The sequence below is a fragment of the Abramis brama genome (assembly GCF_963993115.1).
Source record: "Abramis brama genome assembly, chromosome: 5".
NCBI classification, from domain to species: domain Eukaryota; kingdom Metazoa; phylum Chordata; class Actinopteri; order Cypriniformes; family Leuciscidae; genus Abramis; species Abramis brama.
The window spans coordinates 38035326-38054576 of NC_139967.1; the positions used below are offsets into that span (position 1 = coordinate 38035326).

Below are 19251 nucleotides of genomic sequence, written 5' to 3' on the forward strand. Positions count from 1 at the left end.
TTATTTATTTTTTATTTTTAGTTTACCTTTTCCCCGCAGCCTTCTTGGAAATAATGATGGTCCTTAGATCCGTCTTACCCATTGAAGGCTGCGGTTGTGAGCGCCAGCCCGACCCCCATCTTTTAGTGGGGGCTCGTGAGCAAACGCTCTGCTTCTGTTGAGATATGTTTGGCAAGTTCCCATGCTGCCAAAAAATCTATTAAGAGAACCGGTCTCTCAAGACTCGTTTAGGTGTTACTTGAGCGACCAATTCGGTGCCCCGAAGCGGCGAACCGGCAGGGAACAGCCGAACTGATTGCTCTGAGACCCTCCTCAGAGGGGGTGAGCATCCCAGTGCCGCTACGTTTCCGGGCGAACATGGAGATATGGGCTTGTTGGAGACCATTGCACCCCGAAACACACAAGGTGGTGGGGTTGGCAGAACGCCCCCCTGAAGGCATTGAAGGGAAATGGGCACTGTATAGTGAGGTGTTAACCACTTCACTTCCCCCCAGAGGGGACTGCTCTCAGAGGTCTGGCGCCATTGGCACCAGGACCTCTTCGCAAAGCCTTTTTTCGAGATAATCACTGTCCTCAGATCTGTCTTATCCCAAGACGACTACAGCTGAGATTACTAAAGGAACCAGCCTCTTGAAACTGGTCTCTAGCATAGCTCGAGAAGCCAATCCAGTGTCCTGAAACGGATGACTGGCAGGAAACAACCGAGCTGACCCCTCTTAAAACCCTCCTCCTTCGAGTCAGACACTGAGACTAGAACTGGCAGAACGGCCCCTGAAGGCACCAAAAGGAGATGGGCACCGTATAATGAGGTGTTAGGCCCCGATCACACCTAACGCGTTTTGCAGGTTCGAAAACGCGAGGTGCACAGCACTGAACCATCACACAGAACAAGCAGTGCGCTGCGTTTTTTTGTTGTTGCTAGGCAACCACTGAACCAGATGTCCTGTCAGTCAAGTAAACGTCAAATCAGCCTTTTATTAACTTTATTTACTTTCTGTTAACATTGTGGTAGTTACGGTTCGTGAAGTCGTTAAGCTCCTGGTAACCCGCGAGAGCACCACAAGTTTATCCTCCATCATCGCAATCTCTGGCCATTCAAGCAACTGTAGCTTTCATCACTAAAACGGAAGGCCCGCCTCTCCATCCATTCGATTGGACAGTGGAAAAAAACGCGATGACGTCGTGTGCTTTTTCCGCTCGGAGTTGCTTTTTTTTTCAACTGCAAAAAACGCGAGGTGCAGCAGGCACATAAACAGCGTGCAGAACGCTCACTGCCATAGGAAACCAATTGAAAAAAGGCGCCTCTCACTGCAAAAAACGCGTCAGGTGTGATCAGGGCCTTATTCATGTCCCCCCAGGAATTTCACCATTTATTTCCTCAGAATTAAATGCAGCCAAAGATCAACCAAACAAGTAAACACGGTCTGGATGAAAGGCTGAATAGTATATTAATACAGACATCTAATTCCTCAAAGATCAGATGAGTACATATTATTCAATTTTCTCAAAAATGAAATGCAGCCAAATATCAACCAGACAAGTAGAAACGGACATCAACTCAGATAAGGATTAACATTTAATTTCATCAAAATTAAATGTAGCCAGATATCTTTCAGATAGAAAACTTGGTCTGGATGAAAGGTTGAATTTATTATTTTACTATATCTACTTTCAAAGCCAGACTAATATTTAATTTAATTTCTCAAAATTCAATATTATAATCAACACAAAAAGAACCATAAATAATTGTCTACAACAATAAATAGACAGAGACAATTTCACACAGAGCGCTTGCTGAAGACACAGAAGCTTTGGTCTGGGTGCGCTTTATAGCTTCCTGCCATGACGTCACCCGCCTATACGCCATTGGACTGATTTCCCAAGTGCTTTACGACACAATCATGCAGTGCATTCCCACAGCGTCAATCTCGACGCAACTTAAGTTCCCTTGAAAGGGAACAGTGCCTCTTTTGCGGCTTAATGCACTTTTTATAACAACCGCATTTTACAACACCCACATTTTACAACTGCATTAAAAATGTAGGCGTGCTAATATTTTCTAATAGTTAATGCAGTAATTTAACAGCAGTTAATGTAATAAAGGGTATGGCAATTGGTAACAAAAGCAAACAGTAGATCTGAAAAAGAAAAGTGGGGACTGAAGGTGTATCAGGCGTAGCCCTCAGTCAACTAAATTATTATTTTGGTCTTCACTAAATATGTCATATAATTGAAGTAAAATGTGTTGTAAATGTAATTTCATGTTGACTTTAAACAATTTTGTTCTGTTGTTCTGATAAGTTGTGCTCTACATTTTTACAGATGATAAGCACTGCTGGCACTGTGGGTAAATGGAAGGCAATGGCACGTCCATCTTTACCATCCTCTTTGGACTCCACATTGCCTGGGATATCTCGAGAAGTGTTGTCGGTGTCCATGGAACCAAAATATCAATGTCAGCAATGCAAAGAGATTCTTAGGAAACCTTTCCAAGCACAGTGTGGACATCGCTTCTGTGTGTTCTGTTTCAAACAACTCACCAGGTACCCAGGGCAACCTTCCGCCTCATGCTCTGCATTAATTGCCACCCTCTCCATGGACATCCCCAATCTCTTTAATCTACCACTGCACTGTAGCTAGATGGAAAAAATCCCTCCTTTTGCTTGATGTTCATCCACTCTTTTGCCTCTTAACCCAAAGGGTTCTCCTTGCATCTGGATATACTACCTCTGTGGATATGTCTTTGGTGAGCTTTACCTTGGTGTCAGTCATTTGGCTATAATTATTGTCAACGTTTAGTTGTTATCCTATTAGGACAAGTATTTATATGATACAACTAGGGCTGTCACTAACGACTATTTTGGTAATCGAGTAATTGGTTAATTATTTTGATGATAAATCGAGTAATCAAATACTTTTTTGCGGTAATAAAAATATACCTAAGTGAACAATAGCCTTTAAAATGACTTAAATTACATATGTAATAACAAGCAGGCAATAATAATTTGTTAAAATGAAGTATCAAAAGCAAGTAATCATAAGGTTTTATTGAACAACACTTTTAAAATACATAATATAAACAATCAAATTATTTACATTACTTTTAATAACAAATGCGCCAACAGCCTGGTGATTGTTGTTGTTACACTTTACAGCATGATCAAATCCTCATTTATTATTAGCCTATCAACATTTATTCAAATGTCTACTTAATATTTAATATTTGACCAACTCTTTATGATAGAAATGGTACAGCCACTGTAATTTCTTAAACAATAACATGTGGACATCAAAACATACAAACTCAGAGCGAGGGTTTAAACTTTTATTTTGAAATCGTGATGAACAACAATTTGCATATTTAGAAACATATTGATGTATTCTCCTGTGTTGGTGAAATTGCACACATTGGGTTCCTAGATGAACGTTATAAGCAACCCAAACTCATAACATGTGCAGAGATGGAGTTTGTTAACCGAGCTGTCGAGACAAGCTCCAGGCATGTAAATGATAAAAGTGCAACACTTTGCAATAAACGCAAAGCGCGTCAGACTTCATATGCTTTCCCAAATGCACATTATTGGAAACACAAACAAACAGCACATGCAGAGACGGAGTTCATGAGGTGCAGCATTTACTTTGAACGGAGCCGCTCTGAGCCGCTGGAAGAAATGCGTAACATGCATGTATATATTAAAGCGTCACGTACATGGGTAAATTTCAATCAAGGACTTTTTTAAATTGAGCACTCGAATCAAGTAATCATGACAGCCCTAGATACTATAATACTAGATAACTAATGCTTTGTTTATAGTTATTTATTAATGAATGGGTATTTTATTACCCACTTTGTAGCATTCATACTAAAATTACAACCATAGCAAAAAAATTAAAATAAATTCAAAAGTGGTTGAATGAATTGTCCATGACTGTGAATTAAATTTGCTGTTTGAAAAGCATGCCAAAAAAAGCTATTTTTCTAAATTCTAGCAATATAGTAGTGGAGTAATACAAATTTAAAAAAAAAGCTTATTGCTTTTATAAAAAAAGCTTTTCTTGATACATAACAACACATGTAAGAACATGAGGTCCCTGTCACACCCATCCTCAGTCATCACCCGATGCATTACCCAACCACCACACATTTTGTATAACTTCCACATCATCTCTGACAGCGCATTAATAGAGACTGAAAACCTGAATTGAGTGTTATCGATAGGGGACATATTCAGGACAGAAATGAGAAGTACCAGAGATTGTCTTACTATAGGGAGATGAGAGGGTCTGTATCTCTTACCATTGGAGAAAGCGTAATGGCTAACTTGGATCACGTGAGGCACCTCAGCCTATGTTGTAATGGCAGTGACGTCAGTGCCCGCTGTTCAAAGTTTTATGACAGTCAGTTATAGTTTACGTTAAACAGTTTCTTGTGGATTATTAGCGGGTTGGTCTTGTGAATAAATGTTCTATATTTGGTGTTATATCACTAGTTAACGTACAGTAGGACTGCATTGTTGAGTCCAGCTGTTTTTTTTTCACCAATCGTGCCCCCACTGCTTTAAAGGAACTCCTGGTCATAACCTGTTGAAACAAATCAGAATAAATATTTAGTGGTTCCTGTCTTGGCTCACCAGTTGCATTCAGGGTTTCTCGGCAGAGCTTGCACAGAGTTCCTGTAATCTACATCCCCACTGCTTTGCGAGCAAGGAAGGATGTAGTAATTTTGCCAAAACCACCTGCTTTTGTGAGTTTGGTGAGAAGGGGCTGTTGAGTATTTACAATGTAGAATTTTTTTAATTTCTGCATTTAGCAGATGCTTTTATCCAAAGCAACTTACAATAGAGGGGTATAAGATACATGTGCTGACTGATAGATAGATAATTGCGTTGTTTAATGTGTTTGAGATGTAGTGCTTTCCTCAGTGCATAACTTACATTTCACAGGTATATTCTTTATCTGTAAATGTTAGAAACTCGTGCAAATATTTCCATTTTGCTGTCAGGAGTGAATCTCCGCTAAACTCAACAGATTTCCATAAACGAGCGCCGCTTTTCTAAATATCGGCCAGAGAAAAAAACATATCGGTCGACCTCTATACATGCATCTCCACCCCATCTCCTCCCCGAAATAACCATATATGGAGCTTTACAACACCTCGTTTTACTATGCATAATGTCATCTGCATATTATTGCCATACTTTTTAGTGCATACGCAACGTTTATACATCAGGCCCCAGACGTGCTGCTGCCATCTGACATAGGACACCACAGGTTTCTCACACTCACACATGATCTCATGCGCCGTCATCTTTTGGCCTGGTAACAAGTTGCTTGGTCAAATTTTTTTTTTGTGTAAAGTGATGTCAGCAAATTTACAAAATGTTCCATTATGTCAGCTGCCCGCAATTGCTATATTGGAGCAGATGAGGTGCAGACAATGAGATGCTTTTAAATAACTCCAGAGGGCACTTTATTAAAGAATATGCAGTTAAGGTATAGATGAGGAACCCTGGTGAATGGAAGCGGCGTGAAAAATCTGTTGTCTCCGTTCATGCCAGGATGCAAGTGAAATGTTTGGGGCAGGAGCTTGTCCGAGGTCTGTGTGCTGGTGATTGTGGTTTCAAAGAACAATGCTGGTTTGTGTATAGGCAGCTCGGCACAAGCCTTCTAAGAAAATCTCTGTTTTCACAAGCTCTTCCAATTTTTGTGAACAAATTTTGTGTTCGTTGGAGTGGGAATTTCGTTTCATCCCAGTGACACTAAAAACTTTAGGTTTCTTCGCTGAATTATTCTGTGACTTTCTGTAAGTTACATGATTACACCAGTTGGTGGTGACTTTCATTCTAAAGAGTCGTTCACCTTAAACAACCATTATTAAAATGTCTACAGATCAACAAAGAAACACGAGAAATAGCAAAAAGCAACCGGGAAAGACCTCCATGCTGAACTGAACTTATAATATGCCCCCTTTCGATTGGTTTTTGTTCACAAATAGCATTCCTGATTTTTTTTTGCTTGTTTGTTTACATGCCTTGTTCAATTAAATAACAAATATCAACGATTTAACATATTTTAGAAGTCTTTAAATTTCAAGAAATGTTTTTCAAAACTTTAAATGTTGTTTCATTTTCAGTTGCAAGAAATGTTGGGGTATAGTCGGATACATTTGCTTACCCTTCATTTACTCAGATAAATGTCAGTTTGTATACAGCATCCTTTGAAGCCTTTTATAATATGTCAGCCAGGGGTGCGTTTCCCAAAAGCATTGTTAGCCAACTATGGTCGTTATCAGCATAGTTCAACGAGTCAGTGTTTCCTGAAACCATAGTTCCAACGAACATTTGCAAACAGCAAAGTTGTGTGGTGGGAATGACAGCTCTTTACCAGTGGTTAGAAGCAGTTTCTTAAATGCTTAATAAATCCTTATCTTGAGCAAAATAAGCAAGCTCACATTCAGTACAATCTACAGTATATCGTTCATTTTGAACATGTCTTTTAGTTTGTCAAGAGATTTAAAGCACCGATTGTGAAGAGTGCGCATGTGAGTATGTGCACTATAGGTAACAAGGAGCCTATTATTGTATCTGTAAATAAAGTAAAATAACTGAGAAAAATGAGAATTAGTCCTCAGGTGCCATGTCTGTAATCTATATAAAAAGAATCAGCATTAATTTGATTTAAAACGGATTCATTTAAAGAAGTTATTACAAATTTGCGACAATACGGTTTAAAAAAAGTCATGACTAGCTTGTTGATTTCTTCAACAATGCATAATACTATGGTAGTTAAGCAGTGAATTATGTCGTTTTATGGGAAACGCACCCATAGGATGTGGCCAAAAAAGTAGTGTTGTCACAATATCAAAATTATGACTTACAAGGAACCATACAATTTTTAAAAGCAGGGTATCACAATACCTTTCTAGTACCGGTATATTGCACAACACTAATAAAAAGAGAATATGGGTAAACTTTCTTGAATGCTTTCCAACATTTCTTGCAACATACTTACCCTTCTTCTTGTACTGTGCAAGTAAAATACTTTACTTGTATGTATTTCTGCACACATGCTGCTTTCACTTCAGTTTTACCATTATCAAAGCACTTCTTTCTTCTTGTTTCATAAATGGCCTGAGGAAAGAAAAGCCTGCGTATTAATGGTTTCCCAAAATTGTGGTGTTTAAAGTCTGCGTATTGTTTGATTGCCTTTTTCCCCATGCTCTCCTCTCCTGCACTGTTAAAGTAAAATCTTTCCTCTTCATTAGCTCAGGGCCCATACCCTGCGAAGCCTGTCGTACTGAGGGTATATTTGAAGAGGCGATGTCCATGCTCAATATTACAGTGGTAAGCTATGCTTCTTAAATGATACCTCTTGGAAATCTAACATTGTTTTTAACTTCCTGGTAACTCCTATTCAGTGTATGCATTGCTATTCTTGCCAAATGTACACTGCAAAGGTACTGTAGAATTACACAGTGGAGGGAAAAAACCTCCACAATGACATGTACAGGAATAGAATTTCAAAAGGTATTCATTAATGAAAAAATCCATGGTCTTTGACTCCCCCCTAGGCATTTCCTGACAATGCAGCACGAAGAGAAATTGATAGCTTGCCTGCTAAATGCCCAAATGATGGTTGTTGTTGGTCTGGTACACTGAAAGACTATGAGGTAAGAACATAGTTCATCTAGCTTGTTGTCATATAGAATGTTCTTCATTTCTAAATGCAAACTACCATGATAGGCTGCCTCACAGTGACTTTGCACATATTTCAAACCAAACCCAGCCGTTAAGCAAATAACCTGATAATTACTAAGCAAATAACCTAATCTGAATACTGTATTCCGATGCCAATCTGAATTCTAACCTGTGATTCAGCCTGAATCATAATGACACGTGTTCGTTTTGTTGGCCAGAGGACTTGAAACAATATGTATTGTTTAAAGAGCTAAATAAATAAAGGGGACTTGACTTGACTTTCAAATAGAACTTTGAAATAGAACTTAGTGACTTTGACACTTTAAAAAAAGAATGACTGCTCACAGAGTTCATCATCAGCAGGAAGGATGGGGGTTGTTCGGAAAGTCCCAGAGCTAGCTGGAAAGTACCAGCATTACCGTATGAAAAGCAAGTTGTTTTTAAAAGCTCATTATTTTGGGCAGTGTAGTTTTTGTATTTTTATAATGCTAAAACCATAATAACTCTCATTGCCATTTTATGCAATTATAATTTAATTATAGTTATCTTTTTTTTTTTTTTTAAGTCGAGAAGGCTTTATTTTCATTACAAATTTCAAAGGGTTTTGTGGTATGTTGTAAATCATTTCAAAATTTTCATTTTCATCAAATAATTCTTTTTAAACAGGTTTACTGAATAGTTTAAGGTATTTGACAGCTGGTGGATATAGTGTTATAATTTTATTTGATTGCATAAGATGAGAGAAATTATTTATAGCCTGTGAACATAACAGATTTTGATTGCTAACAAAAACGCTTGCCAAGTTTCCATTCTGACTTTCTTATTTTTAAAAACCTGAAACTAGTTTAACTTTGTCTTGTTTTTTTACTTCCATTTAGCTGGTAAAAGCATAAGTCTGACTGCATTCTTCCGTTTTGACTTATTTAGTGACTAAGTAACTTAACCCTGACTAAACCTGTTCTGAAGCCATAACTCACTCTCTGAATCAGTGTTGATTCATCTGTGTGGGAGACATGGTGACTGAAGAGATAAAGCAAGAAATTCCCCTAAAAGTTTTTATCCCAGGTCACTTGTTCCAGAATTAATTTGTAGGTACTTTTGGACAGTAAAGTCAACAGAAATTGTCGTTAGCAACCCATTGGTTTTTATCCAGTGGGAATTAATTGGATCAGGAGTCAGGACACAATTTATTTTCTTTTGAATAATCTGCACTGATAAATTGCTCACAATAAGATCAGGAACATCCATTTAGAAAGTAAATGGGATCAAATTTTACTTCCTTAAAATGTATTAAATTCATGTTGACTTTAAGTGCTAGATTTATGCCACTTCATACCAGAAAATAGAGGGTATGCACGTGACGTCACCGTCGGCCGCAGTCACTGCGGTTACGCCCACTAAGTGGCAAAAAGACTGGGCAGTGTTTGTTTTCAGTGTGAATACAGCGAAAAACACACAATGACACATCCACTGACTGTACAACTAGATTTGATGAGAAATATGAGGTATATTTTTACAGACTGCAGAAAGCTACAGTGTTGTCTATTTATCTTTGAAACTGTGGTCTTTGATCTGTGATGTTTCACCTAGAAATACGTCACATTATGGAAGTAAAATGTTTTGAGCAGCATTTCACATGAACTTGATTGCACAGTTTGCATCTAACAAAACATGTGCTTGCTTGAAATGCAGCTTTTGAAATTTGAAGAGAAAAAAAGTGGGTGTGTCTAACCAAACAAGCTTGAAGCTAATCTTCTTGTTTGGTTTTTCTGAGTAACAGATATAACTTCCATGACATTTACCACACCCTTTCTGAGTAACTCTAGAGTTATTATATATCATGTTTCATGAATAGGCAATTGCACAACACTGCTGCTTTACAATTGTTTGACCTTTAATCTAGACACTGAGAATGGAAACTAATAGTATGAAGAGGTAGTGAAGCACAAATGTTAACACTTTACAATAAGGTTTAATTTGTTAACATTAACTAATGTATTAACTTACATGAGCTAACCATGAGCAATTAATTTGTTTCTGTATTTGTTAATCTTTGTTAACATTAGTTTAAAAAAAACTGTTCATTGTTTGTTCATGTTAGTTCACAATTTCTAAAAACATGATTTTAACATTGATTTGTTATATGTTATATACATGTTTGTTATATACCTCATGTTGTTCCAAACCAGAAATTTGTAATAATAATAAAAAAATAATAATAATAATAAAAAAAAAAAAAAAAAAATATATATATATATATATATATATATATATATATATATTTATATGTGGTGTGTGTGTGTGCGCAAGGAACAGATGGACAGAATTTAGTTTTTTTTAATGCATTATCCCTTTAAGCACATCTAAGGGATTTTTGAAATTGTGTAAATTAACAGGGATTTTTTGGGCTAATGCAGACACAATTGTTCTGTCTTGTTCTAATCACAAGGTCGGTATGTACTTTCAACCAGTGATGTCTTGTGACCATTTACTAACTTGAAAACAGGAAATGCATACAAATAACATGGGAATAAATTGAATGAACAGCAGCTATACAAAGCTGTTAACAGTCTCAAGATAATTGAAAATGGGGCACATGAAAGACAATTCAAGAGTTGGCAGTCATACATAGTAAGCTAACTATGATATTTTTCCTTTCAACATTCCTGCTAGAAATTTACAGATAATTCTTTCCTTCACTAGGGTCAACACGAAGGTCGTTGTGACTTTGAACGTGTAAAATGTGAAGCATGCCAAGCAGTCATCTTGCTTAGCGAGAAAGACCGCCACAATGAGCGGGAATGCGAGGCCAGAACCCTGAACTGCAAATATTGCAAGGTCACATTCAACTTTAAGGAAATTAAGGTAAGAGCCCTAGAAGTGTTCTGTTCTCAAGTTTACTGTTGATTGGTCTGTGGTTTGTGTACATTCTGTACTTTTAATGTTTGATGTGCCAACAGACTCAATGTGTTACAATAATAAATTGCCACGGAAAAGGGGAATTGCATTACACACCAATGTGGCTGAATTCATGATAGAATGGGTAGTTGAACCAAAATTGATCATTTTCTCTTATGATTTACTTTCACCTCTGCCAGAATATTCAAGCTTAATTTCCATATTATAAAAGTTAATGGCAACCAGTGACTGGCATTTTTAGAGAGAAAAGGACAAACATGTCAATGAATAGCAGCTTTCTTTATGTTCCTCACACAGTTATCATGCAAGTTATATAGACTACTTTTATGGTACTTTTTATTATTTATTATTGGAGCTCGAAAGCCGCTGATCTCTTTCATATATGAAAGTAGCTTAAAAATGATATGCATAGGTAATGCATAGCGGTTGAGCAACATAGCAGAAAGGTCAGGTGAAATAGTTGTTAAATCATCTTTACTGATTCCCCCTCCTACACTACTCTTTTCTGTCTCAGGCCCATGATGAAATATGTCAGAAATTCCCCATGCAATGCAAAGACTGTGGTAAAAAGAAAATCCCCAGAGAGAAGGTTGGTCTCTGTTCTCAGCCAGACATTGTTTCTGCTTTAATTGTGGTTAATTTATCAGTATGAATGTTCAAAGTATATTGGCCTATGTTTTTTGTTTCATTCGCACACTGCTAGTAACGTGCTGTCATAAATTGTACTAAAATCATCATAAAATACAAATCTGCTATGTATGTCAGTTTTAATAGAGGAATAGGGATACCTTATTTTATTTTCATTCATAAAATACTTTTTTTTTCTCTGACTTTTTCTTTTCTTTTCTTTTTTGCAGTTTCAAGAGCACACCAAATCTTGTGCAAAGTCAAAGTCGGCGTGCCAGTTCAGTGAGATTGGCTGCAGGGCAGTGGTGTGTATTTGTTTCTCATGAATGCATTTTGGATCAGAATAGACATTGAGTCAATTCTGAATAGAAGGGTGGAAATGTTTTGAGCTTCTTCCGAAAAACCTTAAAGGGCGGATTTTAAAAATGATTACATGCTTTCACTTAAAACCCACATTGCTTTTTATCTTCATAGCTGAACCATCAAGTTTTGTTTTGTGTCATATAGTTTCATGCAAGTTTGCATTGATTGATTCACTATGGTGTTTTAACTAGAGTAACACACAGTCTCAAACGTTTTAGAACTTGAAATGTAGCTAGTTTTCAATGTGGCTGTCACACACTGTACTTCCTAATATACACTGTATTAGGAAGTACTTTGACAGCTCCATTGAAAATCGGCTACGAATTGGAGTTCTAAAAAGTTTATGAGGCTCTGTGTAAATTGTTGTTTGCAGCAGATCTACTGCCTGCTTGCAGATTAGGAAAAAGTGCCAAGCATCTGAGTTGATAAGTTAATTAGCATGTTGAGAATTTAGTCTTTCAGCCAATAAAAAGTATTTTAGTTCAGTCTTTCTTAAGGTCTGTTCACTTCAAAAACATGAAAGTGTAAAAAAGTTATAGAAGTTTAAGTTTACTGCAAAGCAAATGTACTGTACTTCTTAACATTTTAAAAAATATATTTTACAAAAAATGTTTTGCTATCAAATCAAAGTCATATGCTTAACCAAGTTGTGTTACAAATTTGAAGTTGATATCACAAAAATGTTCCAATGAGATTTGTTTGGCGTAATACCAAAAATAGACACCGGGTGACATCCACATTCCATTGAATTTTTTGGATGCATTCTCTTGTAAAAAATTAATACGTTCCTTTCACCAAATATGGAGCCTTGAGTCTCAGACCTTTCCAACGATATGTGTTTTGTCAAGATTAAAAAAAGTTTTGATTATAAAATTGTTTTTTTTTGTAATATGAAACACGAAACTGCCCACTAATTTTATTAGGGAGGAGCCCGCTAAAAGAATGTAAAGTCTCATTTCAATGGTAACGCAATGTCCAATTTCAAAACGACTTTCACAGGATGAATTAAGAGTGTTTAAGCTTTCAAATGATGCCTAATATATGATGATTACTAAAATATGTGATAGAAAAAAAGAGCACCAAGCGTCCTGCTAGCAGGGCGGTGACAGTTAAGGGGGTTGAATGCTAAATCTCTTTAAAGTAGGATGGATTCTAAATGGCTGTCAATGTTTTTTTCTTTCATCAGCTAGAAAAAAAAGTGTGAAAATGATTCCAACGATATTGTTTCTCAGTGCCGTTATCGTCATTCTGCTATTCTTTTACATTTAGAGCGATTTTTAAAACTACAGATATCTTTATTGTTATAGTTACCATCTTAATGTGAACGGGCCTTTAGTCATTCTGAAATGTGTCATAACTTTCAAAAGCCTTTAGATTATTTTGTCTGACTTAGTCAGACCAGTGGGATCTATTTTGTCTCTCAGTTTGCATTTTTTCCACATGACTTTAAAATAAAACCAAACTATGTAAATAGTTTGGAGTGTGGGTTAGAAAAGTCCCAAACTCTCGGTTAAGAAATATATGCAGTACTGTAATCAGTGAACATGTAAAGTTGGTGAATCATTGGGGGAAATGCATTTCAGACGGTAACGGATGTAATATCATAAATTCACACCTCTCCTCTCTACTGTTGAGATCACAGTTAGTAAGTTAAAATGAAGTGTTGCCTACCTCTGAAGTCTTCAAGTAAAGTCAAAGGATTTCCCCAGTGCACCTCTTTTTAAGAACGTGCCCTCTACTGGTCAGAGAATAAACTGGCACAAATGGAGAGCTGCAGTAGAAACATAGCCATCTAAAATTAAGTCGGTCAGTTAGGTCATCAAGAGGGTGGTCACAGTATTGGTGCAGTGGGTAGTGCCTGTGCTCATCACAGATATTGTGCTCCGGGAATAGAGTCAAGGGTGTGTCCAGTGGAAGAGGTGGGGAAACTGCAGAATAAGTAAAAGTATAAGCACATTTAATGAGCTCAGGCAGCTTCAATTCAGGAACTGGAGCTAAAAAGTATTTTTGTTGAAGTTCAGTGGTGCCTGAACAAGTTGGGGAGGGTGGGGGTGAAGATAAATAGTAATGATGTCCCAAGCATCCGCCCCAGGGCTGCCCCTCCTGGTTGCTGCGGTGCCTGGTTTGGACAGCCCTAATGCTGTAGTGAATAGTATTTAGCTCATGCTGACTTTTTGAGATTTCATATTAACATTTGCTTAACGTTTTACATTTTAATATCAATTGCTTATTAATCCAGTGAATCTGTTCTGCAAAACAGAAATAAAATAAAAAGTAAACAAAAAAAATGAAATGTTAAATTTGATTTGGCTAATGCAAGTTCTGTCTCCTGAAATCGCAGTGAGTGGAATGACATTTAATATGACAACCTACTCGTCTCTGGACCAGAGTGTTCCTCTTCTGACCTGCCACTCCAACCTGTGGATCTGACAGCTCATTAATAATATAATTCTGCCAAAACTAATATCAGACATTTACTTAAACTATATTAGAAATGCGCTTTTAAAGGGAGTCAACTGCAGTAGATAATCATTTATCATCTGATGGGGATGTTGACTAAAAGTGACTCCCTTTCATACATGAAAACTGAAATTTTCTATTCATTATGCATCAATCTGTGGACTGTGACTTTGCGATCACCGTTGTTGGAGTGGATGGTGTGGTGGCAGAGCTAATTTTTAGGATGCGTTGTCGTTAACCCTTTTTCTAAGGCAAGACACTACTGGCAAAACCAACAATGTTTTTTTCAAGCACTGGTCAATTTTAAGATTTTGTACTATTCTCATTCTCATTCTATAACAACATCTTACAAACTGATGGAAAGAAAACATCAAAAATACACATTTCAGGGTTTATTTTATTAAAATTGATCTATTTGCATCCGTAGATTTCAGTTACAGTAAAAGCCTTTTTTTTCTCATCCAGTGAGACAGAAATCTCCACTTTAGTAATACATGTACAGACCAAACATTGCAGTTTTTTTCCTATCTATCAGAGGGGTTTATTCATATAGAATTCAGCTGATTTATATAACATTTTATTCTTAAAAACATATCCCCCACCCCCACCTTCTGGCTGTTGACAGTATTTTCAGATTTATGTGATAAAGTGATAAAAACATCTAATCTAAACCCCCTTCGGTAAAAACTTTAACCCTTATATAACAAAATGAAACAAGAATATTGAACCTGGCTTTGTCGAATTTTCAGATTTCTATTCTGGAAATTAATAAAAATTTTAATTAGATAATGACTCACTTGGACATTTAAACATACCATTTTAGAAACCTTGTCATACAAAATGTAATGTCCTAATGTACTGTGATTAATTAACTGGGGAAGCATAGTGGTATCTTAGTTAAATTGACCCTGTGGTGTCTTGCCTTAATTATATTTTTAACCCTTTCTTTCTCTTTGATAACCATGACATTTTTCAACATAAATGAAGTGTTGTAACATCAAAGAAATTACACCACCTTTTGCTTTATTGTAACCTTTTTGTAAAAATATGTGAATGTTTTTAGGTTGACAACGGTAAGCAGCAGGAGCATGAGCAGACCAGTGTGATGGAGCATTTGCGTCTCATGCTGGCTGTGCTGTCCTCTGTGCGCCTGCGAGCCGAGGGGGCTGTGGAGTGGCAGGAAGATTCTGGGCTGGGATTGTATCGCGGACCTGAAGATGCACCTCTGGCGGGGGCTGATGCTGCCGCCCATAATGCAGGAAGAGGAGGCGCTCCTGGTGTTCAGCAGAAAGTCACAGCTTTGGAGAACATAGTTTGTGTGTTGAACAGAGAGGTGGAACGCTCGGCCCTCACCCTGGAGGCGCTGTCCCGGCAACATCGGCTAGACCAGGAAAAGATCGAGAACTTGTCAAACAAGGTACTACGCACATCTTGCAGGAATTATATACTTAAATAGTTCTGAAAAAAAGAAACGCTAAGTTGGATTTATAGGATTTTTTTTTTCTTTCGGACAGCAGAGATGGTTTTGATGCTCTGCTATGTGTCCGAAGGTGATGCGAGGCTCTCACCTTGCAGGTAACCAAATAATGACGTATTGATCAATCTTGTTTTATAACAGACGGGTGGAACATTTTACTTCAAAGGATAGTTTACACAAAATGACTCATCCTCATGTCGTTACAAACCTGTATGATTTTTTTCTTCTTCCGTGGAACACGAAAGCAGAAATTTTAAAGAACTCTTCTTTTCCATGTAATGATAGTGAATGGGGGACAGATGTTATCAGTTTCCAAAAATAACAAAAAGCATTATACATTAAGTGGTCCATACAACTTCTGAAACCATATGATACGTTTGTATAAGTGAATTTTGCACACAAAAAAAATCTGATAGTGCTGGTGCGTTACGTTTGAAATTACATGTTCTATAGAAGAAAAAAGTCATGCAAGTTTGGGACAACATGGACTGTGTAAATGACAGTGTTTTTATTTTTAGGTGAACTATCCTGATTTTTCTCTTCTTTTTTTTTGGGAGCTTAATAGTCCGTTTGTATTATCATTTAAAAAAGTTCAGGTGTTTGATTGCCAGTGGAAGCCTTCACTATGAAGCAGTTGTTAGCAAGATTTGTTTCTGTCGACTGTTACTTGTGAAACAGGTTTTCCTCCCCCAGCAGAAGAGCCTCCGCTGTCTCTGCCATGATCCTTAATTCACATGGGATATGAAGTGGGAACCATCCTGGACGTTATGCTAATTAATCAGTTTTGCGTTAAGAGTAGTTCAACCAAAAAAATGTATCTTTCCTTTAATGACAGAACTATTACAGAGTACTACAGTACTCTTTTAACAATTACCAGAACTAAGAACCATGTACAATACCAAAGTGAAAGTCTAAGGAAGACACAATAGACAAGTTTTTACTTATCCATCAAATGTCAGTATATCATCGTTTTACTACAGCTCCACCATTGCTGCTTAAGAGTTAATCGTTTTTATTTTAATTTAATGACAGAACTACTCCATTAACAATAACCATAGAACAATAGGCGACAATGAACCAAAGACAATGTACCAGTGTCGCTAACTTTACATCTAAGACAGACTGTTTGTCAGTTCCATAACCCTGTTTTTCTTCTGTTTGGTGACTCTTGAAGGTGCGACAGCTGGAACGGACTTTAACCATGCGAGATCTGCAGTTAGCAGAATCCGATCAGTCTTTGCGGGAGCTGCAGTTCTGCACATACGACGGAGTGTTCATTTGGAAAATAGCAGACTTCTCTCGTCGCAGACAAGACGCAGTGGGAGGACGGGCACCTGCCATGTTCTCACCTGGTAAGGTTAAGATCAGATTCAAGGTTCAATCAACAGTGTTTGCTGCATGTTGTCGATTAAGAACAGAAAATTATTTCCACTCACCCTTTGGTTTGTTTTTAAATTTTAAGCAAAAATCAGGGTTACCATGAGACACGGTGGACATAAACCGTACCAGCGTCCAGAGGATTTAAGGGCAGAAATATAAATCTCATAGCTTTGATATGCTCTGCTCAGCTCCATATAAGGAAGTTATGTCTCCTCCCTTTTTGGTATGTGGGGACATCATACGAAAGTTACCGGGTGTACATGCTTTACAGTTATTTTTCATGATACCAAGGGGTGATTATAGGAGAATAATCTATATAACAGTATAACTATACATTATTTTCTGTGGTATTAAACATTGTCACAAATGCTGCTGATTGAACTTGTGTCCTGGAATGTTCTTGGTTCAATACATTTTAAGCCTACTTTGTATTTCGTAAATAGTAAATTGTAAGCAGAACTCGTCTGGAGCAAATATCCTGACTGGAATTTTTTTTAAGCTTATGTGAAGGTTATTTTTAGAAAGCATTTTTTAAATGCCTTTCCATCAACCGATTAAAATTGATAACATATGTGTCTGTGTAAAAACAGCATTTTATGTCATAGCTCAGTTAAATCTATTAATTAAAAAAAATTCTCAAGCTGAATAGCTGTTTCACATTTTTGTGAGTATTCAAGTATTCACTGTTTTCGGAGCTGATTTTTGTGAAGCATTTTAGTCACCTTTGGGTGATGTTTTTGCCTGAGTTAATTTCTGACCCTGCTGTTCAGCACCTTTCTTCTGTTCTTCAGCATTCTACTCCAGTAAATATGGGTATAAGATGTGTCTGAGACTGTACCTGAACGGTGACGGCACAGGTCGGGGCACTCACCTCTCCCTGTTCTTTGTGGTCATGAGGGGCAAATACGATGCACTGCTGAAGTGGCCCTTCAGCCAGAAGGTAAATGAGCCGATACGCTTTCACTCCTCTTTCAGGTGTTCATTTACTCTTTACTTTTACTTTTTTATTTAGGGTTGTTCTACCAACTAAAGCATCACAACACCACTCATGTTTGGATTAATCACTTATTGCATGGACTGAATGTTGAGGTTGTTCTGTTGTAATATTCAACATATATAAACTGTAGAATACATGTAGTTAGAATATTACATCTAATGAATAATTGACTATTAAATGTTAAATGGTTGAGAATGAATGTGGTGGTTGTAATAACTATTTTATCTAAGAGTTAGTACATGTATTCTGTCATCTGATGTCCAATATGACCTTTAGAACATAAGCTTGGCATTACATTGATTGTAATTCTTTTTTCCTTCCAGGTGACATTAATGCTCTTGGACCAGAACAACAGAGAGCACATCATTGATGCCTTTAGGCCTGACGTGAGCTCCACATCCTTCCAGAGACCCATCAGTGAGATGAACATTGCCAGCGGTTGTCCTCTCTTCTGCCCCCTCGCCAAGCTGGCAGGCAAGAGCTCCTATCTGAGAGATGACACCATTTTTATTAAAGCCATAGTCGACCTCACTGGCTTATAAAGCATTATTCATAATAACAATGGATGGTATTATTATTATATCTCATATCTCAGCTGCGGAAGCCAAACTATTTAAACTATACAATATAAATGATTATATTATAATAGCATATATTTGTTTCAAGAAATATTTTCATTGATAATAATATTATATGTCTATATATGGAGTGGCAGTGATCAAACTGATCATACCAAGCATACCAATAACTCCACTATTTTTATATAACTGAATATTTAATATGCACTATATATTAATTATCATAATACATATTTATATAATATAAATGTATAGTACACATATTTAAACTATACCTATTTTGTATGTAATAATATAACATGTTGATTGTCTACATATGAGATTTGAGATTTTAGTTTTGCGTGACCGTGAAGCTGGAAGGATTTTTCATGCTGTTAAAATCTGGGATATTGTTAGGATGCCAACTGCATTTTTGAGGACATTTTAGGGGCATGGTCACTTTTGCTGGAAATATAGTGTATAAATAGATACGTATTTGTCATCAGTCTGCTTTTATTTTACAAACGTGACCAACTTAATAATAGAGCAACTTTAATATCCATAAATTGATTGAGCGCTGTGAGAATCAGCTCATAGAAATGAATCATTGTTCTGTTATAGACAAGCTTTTGTATGTGCATGAGGCTACAATATTTAACAACATTTCATTTAATTAAGATAGGAAAAAGGAATAGTATAGAAGTCCAAACATCTTGACTAACCAGTGCTTAAATTCAATGTAGTTAGCCTACTTGTAAACATCATCTGATCGTA

The 19251-nt window shown here is 36.9% G+C and overlaps 1 protein-coding gene across 5 annotated transcripts in view; it reads left to right on the top strand.

Moving 5' to 3' along the window:
• Positions 1-18599, top strand: part of traf2b (Tnf receptor-associated factor 2b) — a 23813-nt gene extending 5214 nt beyond the window's left edge. For 2 of the 5 annotated variants that reach the window (XM_084114957.1, XM_084114956.1), the window contains 10 exons: positions 2323-2543; positions 7265-7343; positions 7571-7669; positions 10401-10562; positions 11131-11205; positions 11474-11548; positions 15130-15483; positions 16718-16895; positions 17694-17863; positions 18244-18599. In XM_084114957.1, coding sequence (XP_083971083.1) covers positions 2323-2543; positions 7265-7343; positions 7571-7669; positions 10401-10562; positions 11131-11205; positions 11474-11548; positions 15130-15483; positions 16718-16895; positions 17694-17863; positions 18244-18462 — 1632 coding nt within the window. In that variant the 3' untranslated portion in view covers positions 18463-18599. Of the gene's footprint in view, positions 1-2322; positions 2747-7264; positions 7344-7570; positions 7670-10400; positions 10563-11130; positions 11206-11473; positions 11549-15129; positions 15484-16717; positions 16896-17693; positions 17864-18243 lie in introns of all 5 variants that reach the window. The other 3 variants (XM_084114959.1, XM_084114958.1, XM_084114960.1) reach the window with 2 other exon arrangements.
• The last annotated feature ends 652 nt before the right edge of the window (positions 18600-19251 follow it).